The sequence below is a fragment of the Berkeleyomyces rouxiae genome, assembly GCF_048999995.1.
Source record: "Berkeleyomyces rouxiae strain 22BRR77 chromosome Unknown BrBRR77_ptg000002l, whole genome shotgun sequence".
Lineage (NCBI taxonomy): Eukaryota > Fungi > Ascomycota > Sordariomycetes > Microascales > Ceratocystidaceae > Berkeleyomyces > Berkeleyomyces rouxiae.
The window spans coordinates 420,341-438,362 of NW_027396492.1; the positions used below are offsets into that span (position 1 = coordinate 420,341).

At 51.7% G+C, this 18,022-nt stretch overlaps 8 protein-coding genes across 8 annotated transcripts; 4 read left to right on the forward strand and 4 right to left on the reverse strand.

The window, feature by feature from the left end:
• Window positions 1–1,076: 1,076 nt before the first annotated feature.
• BROUX77_001659 (uncharacterized protein) lies at window positions 1,077–2,381 on the forward strand (the record flags this gene model as incomplete). The annotated part of the gene is made up of 2 exons (XM_073746113.1): window positions 1,077–1,659; window positions 1,729–2,381. 2 exons carry the CDS (start codon window positions 1,077–1,079, stop codon window positions 2,379–2,381), a joined length of 1,236 nt encoding a protein of 411 aa, XP_073606741.1.
• Window positions 2,382–2,530: 149 nt separating this feature from the next.
• On the reverse strand, window positions 2,531–5,032 carry BROUX77_001660 (uncharacterized protein; the record flags this gene model as incomplete). The annotated part of the gene is made up of 1 exon (XM_073746114.1): window positions 2,531–5,032. The coding sequence occupies one exon, from the start codon at window positions 5,030–5,032 to the stop codon at window positions 2,531–2,533; it is 2,502 nt and encodes an 833-aa protein (XP_073606742.1).
• Window positions 5,033–5,386: 354 nt separating this feature from the next.
• On the reverse strand, window positions 5,387–6,242 carry BROUX77_001661 (uncharacterized protein; the record flags this gene model as incomplete). Its single annotated transcript, XM_073746115.1, has 2 exons — window positions 5,387–6,096; window positions 6,167–6,242. The coding sequence occupies 2 exons, from the start codon at window positions 6,240–6,242 to the stop codon at window positions 5,387–5,389; spliced, it is 786 nt and encodes a 261-aa protein (XP_073606743.1).
• A 277-nt stretch (window positions 6,243–6,519) lies between these two features.
• Window positions 6,520–7,681, forward strand: BROUX77_001662 (uncharacterized protein; the record flags this gene model as incomplete). Its single annotated transcript, XM_073746116.1, has 3 exons — window positions 6,520–6,537; window positions 6,632–6,756; window positions 6,823–7,681. 3 exons carry the CDS (start codon window positions 6,520–6,522, stop codon window positions 7,679–7,681), a joined length of 1,002 nt encoding a protein of 333 aa, XP_073606744.1.
• A 127-nt stretch (window positions 7,682–7,808) lies between these two features.
• Window positions 7,809–10,340, reverse strand: BROUX77_001663 (uncharacterized protein; the record flags this gene model as incomplete). The annotated part of the gene is made up of 4 exons (XM_073746117.1): window positions 7,809–8,987; window positions 9,058–9,174; window positions 9,252–10,011; window positions 10,060–10,340. The coding sequence occupies 4 exons, from the start codon at window positions 10,338–10,340 to the stop codon at window positions 7,809–7,811; spliced, it is 2,337 nt and encodes a 778-aa protein (XP_073606745.1).
• Window positions 10,341–11,220: 880 nt separating this feature from the next.
• Window positions 11,221–12,381, reverse strand: BROUX77_001664 (uncharacterized protein; the record flags this gene model as incomplete). The annotated part of the gene is made up of 2 exons (XM_073746118.1): window positions 11,221–12,173; window positions 12,246–12,381. 2 exons carry the CDS (start codon window positions 12,379–12,381, stop codon window positions 11,221–11,223), a joined length of 1,089 nt encoding a protein of 362 aa, XP_073606746.1.
• A 487-nt stretch (window positions 12,382–12,868) lies between these two features.
• On the forward strand, window positions 12,869–14,785 carry BROUX77_001665 (uncharacterized protein; the record flags this gene model as incomplete). The annotated part of the gene is made up of 2 exons (XM_073746119.1): window positions 12,869–13,322; window positions 13,395–14,785. 2 exons carry the CDS (start codon window positions 12,869–12,871, stop codon window positions 14,783–14,785), a joined length of 1,845 nt encoding a protein of 614 aa, XP_073606747.1.
• Window positions 14,786–15,146: 361 nt separating this feature from the next.
• Window positions 15,147–16,785, forward strand: BROUX77_001666 (uncharacterized protein; the record flags this gene model as incomplete). Its single annotated transcript, XM_073746120.1, has 3 exons — window positions 15,147–15,187; window positions 15,326–15,548; window positions 15,616–16,785. 3 exons carry the CDS (start codon window positions 15,147–15,149, stop codon window positions 16,783–16,785), a joined length of 1,434 nt encoding a protein of 477 aa, XP_073606748.1.
• Between the last annotated feature and the right edge of the window lie 1,237 nt (window positions 16,786–18,022).

The window sequence follows — 18,022 nt, forward strand, 5'->3', positions numbered from 1 at the left end:
GGAGTATGAAGACTAGCCAAAGCCCCAAGCTTGCCTCCAAAGATATTTGCCCTTTGAACATGGTGCACTGCATATGGTTAAGAGGTCAGAGGAATGGAGGCTTATCTTATCAAGAAGACGGTAGGGTTAGTGTGGGCACGGGTAGAAACGTGAAGCGTTTTTTGGTCGTATGTTCAAAAACGGAAACTGATCTGTTTCAAGGGGACAAAACGGCACGTGAGTACAGAGACCCACCACATGGCACGAGCTTGGGGTTACAAAGCACTGGAAAAACGGGACTACGAAGCCTAGCGAGTCAACAAAGGAAGGTTGGTTCTATGTGTCCCGATGAGGCGATTGCACAAACAAGGAAGCCAGAGCAATACTCCCACAAACCTGGTGTTGAGTACATAAGTGAGTTGCATAGTTGTACCAGTTCAGGCACTGGTTAGTTGCATAACTAGCTATCTGTGCACAATGTATGTACACAGAGCATAGCTAGGCGCGGCGCGGACCCTGAGTGCCTTTTATCGCTCCAAAATACAGCGGCCTGTGCTGTTGATTTCCAGGCTGTGCAGAAGCTCCATCCATCTATGGAAGCTCTTTCCAAGGATCTTTTCGCGCGTGGCTCTGTGACACCAGCCATGCTCAGCCACACTTTGGACGTCCTGGACGTCATAACCTTCACCTCCACCTCTACCTCCGTCTCAATCTCCACGTCCATCTCCGCCCCTATAGGGAAATTCGCACGTTTGTTAAGGGGACCTGAGTTGAGTTGGTTAATATTTTGCCAGCCATCCTCCTGCGACGACGCTCTCAAGACGCGTGTATTGCTCAATCTTTTCCCACCCCCATAGTGTGGCTTCCGGACAATCAATCTCCTGGTGAGACTCACCGTCGCGCTTCCAGGATCATGTGGTGGTCTTTCTCACTTGCTGACGTAAATACTGCTTGTTCTCCTTAGTCTGGACACTGCGTACGCCCCTTAAAAGAGGCCGGTCTTTGTGGCTGCTCGCCATTTCTTCGCCCGCTGCTAACTGCCGCCGCCGCTATGCCCATCTGAGGGCTTACTCCTAGATACACTGCTAGTCCTGGCCATGAGCTTTTTGCTTCGTCTTAGCAGTTTACTGCTAGCCCGGCTGTGCCAGGGTCTGATAGCTGGTGTCCACTCCCTGCGATATGGGCTGCTTAGTGTGCGACGCGGTTACGCGTTGCTGCTTGTCTTTGTGCTAGCCTTGTTCTGCTTGGCACCGCTGTCACCGCTGTCACTTCATTCCTTCGATTCCGCGTCTTTACCCGAGCTGCCATCCTCGCCGCCTCTGCACAGTGCGCCCGAGCCCGAGCCTGTGCCCGGTCCTGGCTCTGGCCCAACTGCCGATAGCTCCGCCCCGGCCCCAGTTTGGGCCCGACCAACGGTCCCTGAGGATGCAGACTGGAGCCGCTTCGCCATCATACAGTACGCAACTTCGGTCGAGTACCTTTGCAATTCGCTCATGATATTTGACTCGTTGCGTGAAGTTAACACCAGGGCCGACCTCGTGCTTTTGTACCCGGACAGCTATGCGCCCGTTGATATCGAGCACCCCAAGTCAAAGGAGCAAAAGCTTCTGGTTCATGCGCGTGATCGGTATGGTGTGAAACTACGCCCCGTTAGGATTAATCGTCGCACCGTGACGGACTGTAAGTGGGCTTTTGCCATATTTCTCTGCGCCACCCCTCTCTCTCTCCCTTAACTAACCAGCCTTATAGCCACTTGGGCCGCCTCGTACACTAAGCTCCTCACTTTTAATCTCACTGCCTATGATCGGGTTTTATCCATTGACTCGGATGGAATAGTGCTTCAAAACCTCGACGAGCTCTTCTTCGCACCCCCTGCAACCGTAGCAGCACCATTGGCCTATTGGCTACAGCCTGAAAAAGACGTGCTTTCGTCGCAAGTACTGCTGGTAACGCCTTCTATGTCCGAGTTCAACCGCGTCTCTGCCGCGGCCGATGTGGCGCGGGAGTCAGAATATGACATGGAAATAATAAACAGTCTGTATCGGCACGCAGCACTGATACTGCCTCACCGGCCTTACGACTTGTTGACAAGCGAGTTCCGCCACCCTTCAGACGACACACACACGCTGTACTTGAGCTCTATAGGAAATACACCAACCGACAGTGTTGAACTGGAGGCGTGGGACCCATCAGTAGCATACAATGAGGCCAAGTACCTGCACTTCTCTGATTGGCCTATGCCAAAACCATGGAAGAAGCCAACGCGCATGGAGATGACGGAGTTCCAGCCCAAGTGCATTCAAAGCAACGGCAACATGATTGACTGTACTGCACAGAAGCTGTGGGTAGGCTTCTACGAGGACTTCCTGGCAGCGCGGTCGCGCGTGTGTGCAGGAGTATAGCAAGTATGACGACGTCATCATTCCGTTGTTGGCGCATTGCATGACTGCATAAAATTACCATGATTGATCCCAATAACCCCCCTAAATGTTATTCTAATGTACAAATTGTGTCCTCCGTAATCATACAATGGCACAGCCTCGTCTTTTGTCTACACCTCCTGTTCCCCCTCGGTCGTCTCCCGGTTCTTCGGCTTAGCAGCTCCCGACTTGGCGGCGCCATCATGTAGCACCTGGTTCAACTCTCTCTCCGCATCCTGGATGCCCTTGGTCGCTTGGGCCTTGGCCATGTGGCGGCCACCCTTAGTGTGGTGGTAGCCCTTCATCGGTTTCTGCATTGGTACCGCCTTTCCAAGGGCATTCATCTGCAGGTTAACCACCTCGGGTCGTTTGGCCGAGCTGCGTGTCTCTTCAGCCCGGGCCTGACGGCCCTTGACGCCACCATCTTTGACTACATCACCACGACCCATGCGCACGCGGTTCTCGATACGTGTCTTGGCACCTAGCGCCCACAAATCACCCCAGCGAATCTTCCGTGCATCATGATAGGCCGCCTTGCTGAATGATTTGGACACAGTCCAGCGCTCAAACTTGCCCTCGGGCGTACACAGGTCCATGGAGACGTGACCATGCTTCTTTAGTGGTGGGCGGATGTTGCGCGGCAGGGAAAGCGCGTTGTAGTCTGTGGCGTCCTTTTCAAAACCTACAAAGGCTCGGGTTGCTGCCTCAGCGTTTTGCCGGAGCCCTGGCGGCCCAGTAGTACCGCGTTGGATGGCCACGTAGCTGAATTCAACGTCGTCGCTGTTCCTGTGTTTGGCCTGCATGATTCGTTGCAGATAAGACGGCCGAATATACCGCTGAGCGAAGAAGCAAAAGTCTTTGCGCCCCAAACTCTTGCCCTCGACCAAGTACAATGGGCATTTGCCTTGGCTAGTGCAGGGCGCAACGATCATACCGGGCTCCTTTACACGCGTAAAGGTATCAGAAATATCCTCAACCTGAGGCTCAGAGCCAGGGGTTTGAAGGAACTCAGAGACAAGGCGCTGACGGGCTTCAGCCACTGCCTCGAAACCACGGGGGTGGGCTTTTTCAATGATAACCAATACTCCGCCGTCGGGATTGAGGAGTGACCAAAGTTGGTTTACGATAGCACGGCGCTTGTGGCCTTCATCAACGTGAAGAAGCTGATGAGATGCCAACACTACATCGTAGCGCTTTCTGGTTTGGGGTTTCTCAGGTCCATCCAACACACGATCGGCGTTCTCTGCAGAGTGGACGTAATCCGGCATGCGGGGTAGAAAGCTGGTATTGAACATGAATTTCGACAATCGCTCGCGCAGAGAGTCAGAACCAACCACGACCGACTTGCGTGTACAAGGCTTGCTGTCCGCTGGAACTTCGCCCTTTTCGCGCAGTGTCTGCCACTCAGCGCCCAGAATTTGCTCCCAGGCAATCACGCCAGCACCGGCACCTCCAATGTCCAGAACGCGGGGGCCCTCATTGCCATTTTTATCCATCAGGCCCTTGAGCCAACTGGAGCCTAGCCTCTTGCGCAGCTCCACAAGAATGCCGAGATTGGAGGCATAGACGGGTGGTACATAGGCCGCCATCACTGCATCGGCATCGATGGCTTGCATGCGGCGGTGCTGCATCTGGACTGGGATAGGTTTCATCTCGACCGTCTTCATTCTCTGAGGCGTCACGGGGCCATGAGGCAGTCCAGGGCCGCCGAACAGATTTTCGGCTGCCAACTTGAGGTGACTTGGTGCCGTACGTTTGAGCATTTCTGTGGTGTGCGAGACTAGGCGGTCTACTGGCAAGTAAACTGTCGAAGGTGAGATGCCAAAACGTGCGTCTTGAGTAAACGGATGTAGACGAGAGCTGGTCTGCGGCTCTGAAAGCTCCGAGTCCCATTCTTCCTCTTCGGGCTCATCCTCAGCTTCCAACTCGTCCTCTTCCTTGTCGGCCTTCTCTCCGAATTTCATCTCCCGTTCTATGCTCTCTTCTTTTTCTTTTCTTGCCAGCTCAGCAGCCTCTTTGTCTGCTAGCTCCTTGGCCACTTTGAAGTCCTGCTCAAGCTTCTTCAGCGCTTCGTACTCGCGCTGGCTACGAGCAACAATTTCAACGTAGTTGGCTTTGTACTGGTCATTCTCGTGCTTTTCAGTGGGGTATGAACGTGTGCTGCCATCGTCATGATCTTCGGTAGCTCTGGTGTTGTACATTTCATACGGCCCTGAAATCGGGGCGTCTAATGCCTCGTAGTTGTCATGTGATGGAATTCCCACATCTTCGGGAGTAGTCTCGCGAAGAGGAGGACCATAGAGCCGAAGATAGAGCTCGTACTCGGCTGGCTTCAGGTAGTTCTTGGGGAGAGTATCGCGAAAGCGCTGTTTCGCATCTCGCACTATCTTCTCAATGTCTTCTTGGGGAGTCTCAAGAAGCTCAGATTCTCCCGCTTTTACCGGAGCAGAACTCTGATTTTGGGTGTCGTCCCTTCTATGTAGACTGAAAGAAAAACTGCGTGTAGTGGATGGTTGAATCGATGTGAGATGTCTAGTCGCAAAAGACTGGGCGGCATTCAAGCGGCCAGCGGTACCAGTAGCCGCAAGGTGACACCGCGGTGCTACCCGATGAGCGTTCCGAACTGATAGCATTGTTAGGAAAGAGAGACGTCAACAATCAACAATGTTTGTAGCTGTTTGAACTGGGTGCTCATGATGCCCATCATAGAGCTTTCTTACTGCATGGTCGAAAATCACCGATAACGAAGGTCACGTGGTGATAAAGCATTGATCATGGGAAATTTGTTCGATGTGATTGGCTATGCTTCTTGTGTCACCTTGAAAATAGGGTTAATGCAATATGATGTCAGAAGGGTTAGTTATATTGTGTAGGGCAAAACTTAATAGAATCAAACAACAGGCTCGCTGGTCGACACTTCACTAAACAGTTTGTAGTTTGTACATTAGAATCTCATCAGGAATCCCACCGCCTTGTCTTTGACCAGTTCACAGGTCTGCCAGGGTCTTGAAAGCCGGACGCACGACCTTCTTGGTGATTGTAGACCCATCAGCTGCCTGTGTCTTGACGGTAACGGTCTCTGGAGGGCTGACTGTGTTGAAGCGCGACATTTGGGCAGATTTGTATGGATCAAGCTGGATATGGGTCAAAGGGCACCGAAAGGGCGCATTGTACGAGTTAGCAAACATTGGGCAGTATGGATGCTGGCGTAGACTTTGTCGCAAAGCTAGGCCAGAAGGAAAAGTGATAATACGTGCCGTCAGAAGAGAAACTAGGTACAGGCCAATCATCATGATCATATTCTTTAGTAGCCCGATGGGGCTGAGCCCGCCCAGTCTGCTGCCGGCGACTGTCCGCGCGCCAGCATGTTTACCATCATCAACACCCACACCGCCAAGGCGTTGACCCGGTGTACTGAAGATCTCGCCAGGCGACCCTTTGTCCTTGAGAAGTAAAGCGCTTGTGATGGCAGCGGCCAGTGCTGAGGGATTTGCGCCCTGAACGGTGTCGAGCACCTTGCCGCGGTGGAACAGCTTGAAGGTCGGCATGGCGCGCACATTTTGCGCCGCGGCGACGTCGCGCTGCACGTCAACGTTGACTTTGACAAAGGCGACTTTCTTTGGCTGCGCATATTCGCGCGCGAGGGCTTCGAACTTTGGCGCAATCATCTTGCACGGGCCGCACCAGTCGGCGTAGACTTGGACCGGCGGGCTGCATGTTAGCGGATATTTGGGAGAGACATTATGGAGAGCAGCACAGTCGCTTACAGTCCGCGATAACAACATTGTGTGTCTTGAGAATAGCATCCCACTGGGAGCTTGATTGGAGGTTAGTAACGGCCATTTTGCGACGGCGAGATTGAGCAGAAATGTTGAATTACAAGGCAAAGAAACGACGTCACTGTCCATCGTAACCGAGCTTCCAAGCTCACAGGGTGGCCGGTTCCACTCTGTTTCCAGGCGGTCAAGAATTCTGCCGGCTTAATGCTTAACACACCGCTCTTTTTTTGACTGGCGCAAATCTTCAGACGAAGAATTGTTGAGTGGCAGCGACATTTGATAGTTGCAAAGAGAAATACTGGGAAATCCAACACTTGAAACCCCATACTCAAATAGAAAAAATGGACCGTTCTTCAAAGGTATGCAGCCGCTCGCCTTGTCAATATTCCGGGCAAGCTTTATCTTGCTAGCACTAGGAAACAATTCGGATCACCAGCTAACATTGCCCTATAGCGCAGCAAGACCTCCCATGATGGAGCCAGCGACTTTCCTAGCAAGCCCACCAGCAGATTCACCCCGATCGAGGGAGGACGGTCATGGACTGTATCTGTTGCGCTTCCTGGCAGCGTGATTGAAGAGTAAGCCGCCACTTGTCTGTATCTCCCACCGGAGCGTATCCGACTAACAACCGTCCTCCGCCACAGCACCCACACGACTGACCAGCAAGTTGCGCTTCCCGGCCGTCTCGGCCGCGCACTTGCGCTGCACAACATCGACGAGGTGATTCTGTACGACGACACGCAGGCGTCCAAGCGGCCGACGCACATCGACCCCAAGAGCTACACGGCCGACACCGACCCATGCCACTTCCTGTCGCACGTGCTCTCGTACCTGGAAACGCCGCCGTTCATGCGCAAGGCTCTCTTCCCGCTGCACCAGAACCTGCGTCTTGCCAGCAAGCTGCCGTCGCTCGACGTGCCACACCACCCGCACCCTGCCGAATGGATCCCGTACCGTGAGGGTGTCACGCTGCCGCGCAAAAGCAAGACCGGCGGTACGCTCGTCGACGTTGGCCTCAAGGACCCCGTAGCGCTGTCCGATACTATCCCGCCCAACACCCGCGTCACCGTGTACATGGACTCGCCTACATCTGCTGCGCGCGCCATTCATCCTGCCGACCCGCGCACCGAAGGCGGCTACTACTGGGGCTTCTCCATCCGCCGCGCTAAGGGCATTGGTGCTGTGTTTACTGAAAGTCCGTATGAAGAGGGCTACGATGTTAGCATTGGAACATCGGAGCGTGGCCGCCCCATCCACCGATCTGTGCCGTCAGGCAGCCTGGACTTCAAGCATCTGCTGATCGTGTTTGGCGGCCCCAAGGGCATTGAATATGCCGTGGCAAACGACGAGGACCTGGGCGGTCTGGAGGTCACTGGCAGCAAGGCCCGGGAGCTGTTTGATCACTGGGTCAATGTTCTGCCGGGTATGGGTAGCAGAAATATGCGTACGGATGAGGCTTTGTTCATTGGGTTGACGTCACTGGGATCTCTATGGGCACAGTAATAGGGACGAGAAAACAGGGTACCAAAATAAAATAAAAGCACATATATCCAGATGTTTGTTACCACTCTGACTGCTCTTGCTACTCATAAACATTAACTGCGTGAAAATCGTGTTTTCATCTCATTCATCAGACGGCATCCTTGAACATGACAACCGTTTGTGAGAAGCCATTCATATTGTCGCTGTACTTGGCCACGTCGACACCGTTTCTCGTGGCCATGCTCTTGGTCCCAACCGTATTTAGATTGTAGACCTCGATTCCAACTCCCGTGGAGCCACTTTGAAGCTCAAAGATGCGGGCCTGGCAACTGGCCCCGGCTCCAATGGCGCTACATGCTGTGCTGTAGTTGTTGAAGAATGAATATAGTCCTGCGCCATATACTACTACATCTTTGGATGATAAAACACGGAGGGCCCACGCCATCTCACAAGGAGTAGTGTCATTGCGATATTTGCAATCGGTTTCAAAGTCTGGATCTGACATGTTGGCAATGACAGGGAAGGGTCGCGACGCAGGAGGGTTGGGCTGGAAGTAAGGAGTCTCACTTTGAATGAGGCCCATGTAGATTTCCTTGGTGTTGGCCAGCTGATATTGGTATAGCACGTGATGTTCAGAGCCCGAGCCACTGATCCAGATACGACCATCTACGGATTCGATGAAGATTCCACGCCCGGAATAAATGGTAATCTGGGCATAGCTGGGGTCTTCCAAGTCATGATCGGACACCCAGATCCAGCAGTTTTCGTGGTACAAGCCTGAGGCATACTTGGTGATATGGACACTAGTGTGAGAGGCAATGCAGGCTTCATCGATAGCGTCAGAGTTGGCAGTCGTAGGGCAGTTGTCAAGCATGAGTTCTGTGCCAGCAAAGCCGCCGACACGGACATGGACGTCCCAGATGCCAGAGGGAATCCCTGGAGAGAACAGGTTGAACTCAATGAGTTTGGCACCAGCACAGGCACCCCGGGTCGAAATGACCATGTCAGACCACTCAATGCGGCCTTTCTGGCCTGGGGTTCCAACCTGCACCACTGGATATGGGTTGTTGATGTCTTGGAACTTGGTGCCGCTGGCCATGATGATTGATGCGAGGGCCTCGCCGACAATCCTAACACTAGGCGGAATGAAGACGGTGTCAGTCACGACATAGGTGCCAGCATCAACAAAAGCTACGCTATCGGGGTTTTGGGCACATGAAGCAAATAGCTCGTTGAGGGCGTCGGTGTCGTCTGTTACTCCATCGCCCTTTGCGCCGGACGTGCGGGCTGACACAAACTGATTAACTGGGACAGTGTCATAGTAAGGCTGGAGTAGTACGCAAGGTGTACTGTCAGTATCAAGGCAGGTGAAGTGGGAAGATGGAATATCACCCTACCTTGGAACGCTCGTAGTATTTGCCAGTGACCGAGTCTACCAGGGACGAAGGTCTAGATTTGTACGAGGAATCGATGCCGACAATAGACTCAGGGCCACTGGGATTATACGTGTTCCCCTAGATTGGAGGTCAGCATCGAATTGCCTAGATGTAGCTGCCAGTAGTTCAATTACTAGGTGGCTTTGGTCACTTACGTTCAAGTAGCCATTCACAACTGTAGAGGCATTAGAGGCAGCCATGACTGTCTGGCCTTGGTTTACAAGAATGTTTGAAGTCCCTTGGAACACTGTGTTCTCAACCAGCAAGGAACCGGCCTGGGGACTTGTCTCAACATCTCCGTAAACACACTTGATGCCTGCCTCGGTTACGTTGATGAACTCGCTGTCGAGCACGGTCATTGAGCCGGTGCTACCGCCTGTCATTTCGATTCCCACCGCGCTGTTGATGATGCGTAGAGACTTGAAAGTCCATGTCCAACTCCAGAGTTGCTTGATGGCAGTTTGGGTGTTGATAAACGACAGGTTTCGCATTGTGTACTGTTGGTTGCTCAACTCGGCGCCTACCATGCCCCCAGAGAACACTAGGTCGCCCATGTAGCCTCCAGACCCGCTATCAACACGCAGGCCAGTATGGAGATTCCCTTCAGTTTCGGGCATCCGGAACACTACATTGTTCACCGAGGTAGCTTGAGATGAAGGCCAGTGAAGACCAAGAGCAGGCGTATTGGCGGGGATATCGACAGTATCCAGGACTAGATTGCGCACCTGGCGGAAGAAGACATTGACAGCCTTCCATGCCAACTGGCCATCGATTATAGGATTGCCATCAATGAGGCCACCCGCAAGAGCCTCAGAAGAAAAGTTGGAGGCGCCTTTGATGACGGGAAGATCAGATGGGTCTCCGATGAGCTGAGTGTAAAAGTAGTCGATGATAGATGAGGAAATAAGGTACGTTCTAGAGCAATGTTAGTCCATGGTTCTCACACTTGGAGACTTGACGTACCCAGAGGGAAAGTAGACCACAGCAGGTGTTGTCGTGCTGCCCAAGCACGATCCAGGTGCGCAGCGATTTCCGGAGCTAATGGCACGGTTTATGGCAGCGGTATCGTCAGTGACACCATCGCCTTTGGCTCCAAAGTCGCGTACGTTGCGAAAGACCGTGTAGTTGGAGTCTGTGTTGAAGGCCGAGATGCCCTGATGCGAGATGTCCTCCATCCAGTACGCAGAAGCTGGGCCGGGGGCGGCAGCCAGAAAGGCAGCTAGATACAGAGGTCGGCAGTGCATGATCACGATGTGTACTACGGGACAAAAGAAGTGTGAAGAGGCTGAAGAAGAGATGTAACGACGCTAAGTTAGGAGGACAAGCCAGGGCAGGATGCTCTATCTATACTTTCTTTCCCTTCTAGCGACAGCCACGATTCATGGCAAGGGAGAGGCACATAGTCTAGGCAAGAATTTGCATGATTCATTGCCATGTGCCCAGACCTCAGCCATGTTGGCGTCATAGAATGTTTACATACTTGAAGTATGACACATGGAAACTTACACATATACGCGTCAGGTAGCAACCCCGCAAACTCAACGTCTTCACCCTCCCCTAGCTACCTAACCATGTCACAGGGAGTCCTGCAATCAAAGCAAGGCTAGTCACAGAGAACAGCCTCGTGAAGATTGTACGGCAAACTTCCAGCCCGCCAGCTGCCAAGACGGCCAAACTGCCACGGCATTGTTGACAAGTACAAGAGCGAGACTTGCTCGCCATGTCCCGTCTCGTCCCGTCCGCTGGTTACACGCCAGCAACGCAAGGCGCCTTATTAGGGGCTTGGGGCCTAGACCGTGGTATCCCTATCGAATCATTTCGATCTTTTCTATCTCGCTGTTCATGCCAGTGTCAAGGCTGAGCGAGCCAAATGTAATGGAAGGATAGTCTCCATTGGGCGCACAGAAAGAAAGGGGAGGAAAATCCCCAAAGCACCGCCTGAATAAGGGATTGTTGTTTGAGTAAACCATCATGTCAGCGCGTGGTGTATCAGTTGATTTGAGGGCTAATGATGTATAGTTACAGCTAACGAAGAATGAGCCAGCATACATGATGGTAAACAAGCAGAGCCCAACAAGACATCGCGGCATCAAGTGGCATTCGTGTAGACAAGAATGCGGCTTTTTAATCCCGCGCTGGCGATAGACTGTGGCGATCTGGTGACCGCTCTCGTTTCACATCCTTGACTGGCTCATCCTTACCATGTGCCGATTTTTTAGGGTTGGGTTGTTGATCCGAGCCTCTGCGATCAGAATCATGGCCTCGGTCACCATCACGACGATCTGAGCGACGGGACTCTCGGTCCCTATCACTGCGGTCTTTGCCACTCCGCTCGTAGTCTTTGCCTCTCCAGCCCCGGCCATCACCTCTTTTATCACGACCGCCCCGATCTTCACCCCTCCTGTCTCGCCGGTCCCAATCCCGGTCGCGGTCGCGGTCTCTATCTCCCCGTTCCCTCCGGTTCCTATCGTCTCTGCGACTGCTGCCTCCCCTTGATTCCTGCCGTCCGTAATCATCTCGTTCCCGGTCCCCACGGTCATAATCGCGACTGCGTCTGTCTGATCTCCGGCCATCGTCTCTGTTTCCACGCCGGGGACTAGACTCTCGCGAGTCGCGACTCCGGCTGCGATGTCTTCTGTGGCGATGTTTGTGGTCCCGGCTGGATCTGCTTCTCCTGTCCTTGTTCTTGTCCTTGTCTTGGACACCCATTTGGGCCATCAGTTGCCGCCTGCGCGCAGGATCTTTCATCATAGCCTCATAGGCTTGTTGCTCCTGCTGCTTGATCGCTAACAGCGGATCTTCGCGAATTTTTGAAGCCAGATCACGCGCGTTATTCGCATTCATCGAGGAAGAGGAGAGAAAAGAGTCTTGTGCCGCGTCCTTGGCCAGTTTCGCGTTGTCATTGCCAATAAGAACCTTTTCGATGCTACGCTTACCCAAAAGAAACGATTCAAGCTCTTCGGTTGTTCCGGTCGCGCCATTTGTCGGGCCTTGGTACATCCATTCGACGCGGTCAACGCGTTTGCGCCCGCCGGCGGCTTCAAGTTGACGCTGGACTTCCTCCTTTGCACGCTCCTCTGCCAAAACAGTCTGTTAGCATACTAGGAGTGAGCTGGTTTTGTAGGGCTTGGACGGATAAAAAACCTTACCTTTGATTTCCTGGATACGCTGTTGTGTCTTCTTGCGCTCATTAAGTGCCTTTTGCTCCTCGTCGTACACCCTCGCCTGATTCTTCAGCAGCGAAGGGTGGAAAGACTTCTTTAAATTGAGATCGCCGCTACCCATCTTGATGGTGCGTCAAAAGGAAGGCGTAAGTCGGATGATGTGGTTGAATGAATTGAGGTAATGTTGGGCCCAACAATGACCGACCGCATAAATTCAAAAGCGACAATGATATCATGTCGCCATAAAGTTTGTGGTCTACCAGATGCCAGCTAGTGATGGCAGCTGTCGACAGCTGTCAATAGCAGGGGGCTTACAGAAGTCGCTAAACCCTACCCAAGCTCTGTTTACCCCAGAAAATGAGTAGATCGACAGGAAGCTCAAGTTGGAGTGGGAGAACTAACCGAGGCCACTGGCAGCCAAATTCCACATCCAGCTGCAAGCTTGGGACATGACCGCATGACCGGCCTTCCAAGACATTGATCGGCCTGTCTCCAAATCCCGAAGCTAAATAAAGTGACTCGATGTCTCCAAGAAAACAACAAGCGCATCTTGATCTCTAACTTGACCTCCAACTATAACTACATATTGCTGAAGCCCGTGAACAACCATGAACATGGCTTACAGATCTATCCATCCATGGCTTTCTCGAGCTACCCTCGCGTTGCACTCTGTTAAGCCCGCTGTCACATCCAAGACTTCAACGATAGCTCTTCTGTGTTGCGCCAAGTATCAACAACCATCTCGAACTGCCCACGGTCTCTTGTCCTTGAACTCGGCGAGATTTATGTCTTCCCAACGCACTGCGGCAGACTCTTTCCAGCTTTTGAGGGAGAGAGACAAAACCGGGTTGGCCGAAGACGAGCTCTATGCTGCCCAACTGAAGGAGGTTGAAGACTGGTGGAAATCCCCACGATTTCATGGAATCAAGCGGCCATATAGCGCCCAAGATGTCGTTACGAAACGCGGAACCCAAAGTCAGACATATACCAGTTCTGTGATGGCGAGGAAATTGTTTGACTTGGTCAAAGAACGAGAGGCTGCCGGCAAGCCGATCCACACATGTCTGTCGTTATTCAACAGGGCCCTGACATCTTAAAAGCATACATACTGACCCTTGTCTTTTGTTTTTGTAGTGGGTGCCATCGATCCCGTGCAGATGACCCAACAAGCATCCAACCAAGAAGTCCTTTACATCTCAGGATGGGCCTGCTCTTCCCTCTTAACCACCACCAACGAAGTCTCGCCTGACTTTGGCGACTATCCCTACAACACGGTGCCCAACCAAGTCCAGCGTCTGGCCAAGGCCCAGTCCATGCACGACCGGAAACAATGGGACAGCCGGCGCAAAATGACTCCTGGACAACGGTCTACCACACCCTACGTTGACTATCTTCGCCCGATCATTGCCGATGGTGATACTGGCCACGGCGGACTCTCGGCGGTTTTGAAGCTAGCCAAGCTATTTGCCGAGAATGGCGCTGCAGCGGTACACTTTGAAGATCAGCTGCACGGCGGGAAAAAATGTGGCCATCTCGCCGGCAAAGTCTTGGTATCAACCGGTGAACACATAAACCGCCTAGTTGCTGCTCGATTCCAATGGGACGTCATGGGATGTGAGAACTTGGTCATTGCGCGCACAGATTCTGAGAGCGGGAAACTGCTGAACAGTGCCATAGATGCCCGTGATCACGAATTCATTTTAGGTGTAGCGGATGAAAGTATAGAACCGCTGGCCGAGACCATCCAGTCAATGGAGGCTCGCGGCGCCTCTGGGGCTGAGATTGATGCCTTCGAAGCCGCCTGGGTAAAGTCCACGACTCTCATGACGTTTGATGAGGCTGCCGTTGCCTCTATGCAGAAGCAGGGTATCTCGTATGACAAAATACAAGGGTACCTTGAGACCGTGAAGAAGAACGGTAATCTTGGAATTGGCAAAAGACGGCAACTGGCAGCCGAGATTACCGGAGTCCCAGTTTACTTCAATTGGGATGTCCCTCGAACCCGAGAGGGCTACTATCATTTCCGCGCAGGCATGGAAGCCGCGACTAAGCGCGCTCTTGAATTCGCACCATACGCAGATCTCTTATGGGTTGAGACAGGCAGTCCCAACGTAGAGGTCGCGACTAAGCTTTCCCGGTCTGTTCGAAAGGTATTCCAGCACAAACCATTGGTGTATAATCTCAGCCCCAGCTTCAACTGGATGGCCCACGGCTTCACAGACGAGAAGCTCAAGTCTTTCATTTGGGATATTGCCAAGGAGGGCTTTGTCCTGCAGCTCATATCGCTGGCAGGTCTGCACAGCAATGCCACCATTACAACCGAGCTGTCGAGAGGCTTCAAGGAAGACGGGATGCTCGCCTATGTTAATTTGGTCCAGAAGAGAGAGAAGGAAATCGGCTGCGACGTGCTCACACATCAGAACTGGAGTGGTGCGCCATACATGGACGGCATTTTGGGGGCGATACAGAGCGGTAGCTCTAGTAGTAGAAGCATGGGAGATGGCAATACTGAAGGGCAGTTCTAAGCAGAGAATAGACAGTACGACATGCATATATCCAAATTCATACAGTTGATGTAAAGTGAAGCTATATGCCAAAGACGCATATACTGCTTAACTAGTTGGTAAATAGTCAAACAGGGATGGGAAGATCGACATCCTGCGCTTCCACTTATCGATAAGCTCGACACCCCCACTTCACATGTCAGCTATAAAGAGACAAGGCCCTGAGCTTCATTCCTAGAAAATAAACCCTATGTTTAGTTATCCATCTAACCAACTACCAGTTACATGCATGTCAAAACATCATCCAAGTGCTGCCTCTATTTTTTCGTTCTACCAACACGACAACTTCTGTATCTATCGATAAAAAAACCCAATAACCAAAATGTCGGACGATGATTTCATGCAAGAGTCTGATGAGGAGCAGTAAGAACACCCGATGCCCGCTGCGATGAGAACACCACATGCGACATTAGGAGAACGAACTTTGCGACATACTAGAAGTCCGTTGTCTTGCCATCGCCATAGAAGTATCTAACACGGGCCTCGCTCTTTTCCTTCTAGATATGACTTCGAGTACGAGGATGACGACGAGGAAGAGGAAACCGGCGATATCGATATGGAAAATCAGTACTACAACGCCAAGCAACTGAAACAGACCGACCCCACCGCCGCCATCGCAAGCTTCCTCGAACTGGTGGACAATGAACCTGAAAAGAATGAATGGGGCTTCAAGGGTCTCAAACAGGCTATCAAAGCGGAGTGGCCAATGGGAAAATACACGGATGTAGGTATACTCTACTCGGCATAGTCGAAGCAGCCCCGGTGCTAACTACTGGTCTTTTACTCGACAGGCTACCGAGCACTTCTCAAAACTTCTGAGCTACACGAGCTCTCCCGCCATTTCGCGAAATTATTCGGAAAAGTCGATTAACAATATGCTGGACTACATAGCCAAGAGCTCAAATGATCCCAGAGCGTTAGATGTCATCAGGAAGATTTACCGCCTCACGTTGGATAGCTTCAAAACCACACTCAATGAGCGTCTATTACTCAAGACCAACATAAAATATGCTAAGCTATTGATGGGCAGTAAAAGTCACCATGCCGCCCAAATCGTTCTCGACGAGCTCCACCAGGCATGCAAAAAGTCCGAGGAAAGCTACGATCCCAATAAAGGCACCTATGCTATGGAAGTTTTCTCGTTGGATATTCAGCTCAACTCGGAGCTCAACAACACCAACCACCTAAAGTATCTATATGAAAAGGCCCTCACTGTCCGGTCAGCCGTTTCACACCCTAAAATCATGGGCATCATCCGAGAGTGTGGTGGAAAATTGTTCATGAACGAGGAGAACTGGTCTGAGGCTCGCATCAACTTTTTCGAGTCTTTCCGCAGCTATGACGAAGCCGGGTCACTCCAGCGTATCCAAGTGCTCAAATATCTCCTTCTGACGACAATGCTAATGCAGTCCGACATCAACCCGTTTGATTCTCAGGAGACCAAACCGTACAAAAATGACCCGCGCATTCTCCCCATGACGGAGTTGGTCGATGCCTACCAACGCGACGATCTTCATGCGTATCAGGCAGCGTTGGACAAGAATCCGGACATTATGGAAGACCCATTTATTGCCCAAAACATTGAAGAGGTTACCCGCAGCATGCGTATCAAGGGCATACGGAAGGCTGTTGCGCCATACACGTGTATGCGCATGTCTAGCATCGCCAACAGACTCAAGATTGACGTGGGGGAAGTCATGGAAATCATTGGCTTTCTAATCATAACTGATGAAATCCGTGGCTACATGGACGAAACAACGGACATGTTGCACATGGGGGAAAAGGAAGAGGAAGATACAACTAAAACTGTTGACCTCATCAACCTTGAACAACAACTTAACTCGTTTGTGCAGGCTACGGCTGCGGAGCTTAGCTTGGGTCGAGGAGGACTGGATTTCATGGATGATTCCGCTATGGCAAAGGAGGGCCCGGAGAATAAGGAACCACTGGTATGGGTATAGATGGCTGGTAGATAGGCTAGAATGACACGCAATAGAAGAGCGGCCCTGCTTGGTCTTGTTGAAGGATGTAATGCCGTGTCTACCAGTGTTTAATGCATTTTGGTTGAATTTTAGGTGATTCCTCTTTGCTTTTGACCTATTGTATCTTTACCCTGTGCCTTCGGACTACGTTATTTCTACTTAACCAAGGAAATATCACAATTACATGTTATGGGATGGAAATTCTGCGGAGAGAACATGCCTTGGGATACATACCCTGAAACCCCTGCCCCCTTGTTAATCTTTGTCCACGGGATCCATGACGGGTCTCGGTGACCACAGCTGGAGTTACAGAGCACAGGCGGAATACATTGGTTGCCGGAGGTTATCCATTCTTCTGCTACATCACGGCACATCCAATGACCAGTCATAGCGTTCAGTCTTCTAGTGTAGTGTAGACTACACTATTGCAACAAATTGGCATCGTGCCTCCTGTTGACTCTGTATTGATCTCCGGTATTATCCAAGGCGGATTGCTTGATTATCCATGCGCCATATAAGAAACAATATTCAAATGATCCCCAACGGCTAGGACGAAGATAATCATTTGGATTATAGGCGAAGTCTCTCACTCTTTGTCTTGGAGCCCGTGTGCTCGGTATGGCGGACGGCTATGGATTGGCGGCTAACTGCATGCTTTGTTGGTGCAAGATGTTTCCACTGGCATGAGCAAGATATACTAAAGATATCAGATCACCGCTGCAGGCTAGAGGAGATTCGTCAAACTGTCTGTTGCTCTTTGCTATTTCTTCGACGATGCGGCATGTGTTACTCCAGATGGCTCGGGAGAGGAAGAGCGTGCCTGCATGACAATGCCATGCCTGAGGAAGCCGATTGAGTCCCAGTCTACAGTAAGCGCTGTTTGCTAGAAATGTATCAAATTATCACGTGGGAAGTGCAACAGGCTTACTCCCACAAGAAACAACATGAGGGAGGGGGTTGCGGCTGGTCAGCCTTTTGACTGGTAACACAAGCGGTTGCAGTTTGGTGCAACGTAACATAGGGTTTTGCTAACAAGTATAACTAGAGCTGTTGGGCTCCGCTTGCGATCTGGATTCATCTTGGAATCGGAGGCAAACAGGCCAAAGTTTTATGACTAGACCTGCATTGCAGTTTGTGTGATTTGTGCGTGAGCAATGCCAGGCTGGGTCACGTGAAGACAGGTTAAAACGATTTGAATGGCTAGCATACCCTCTAT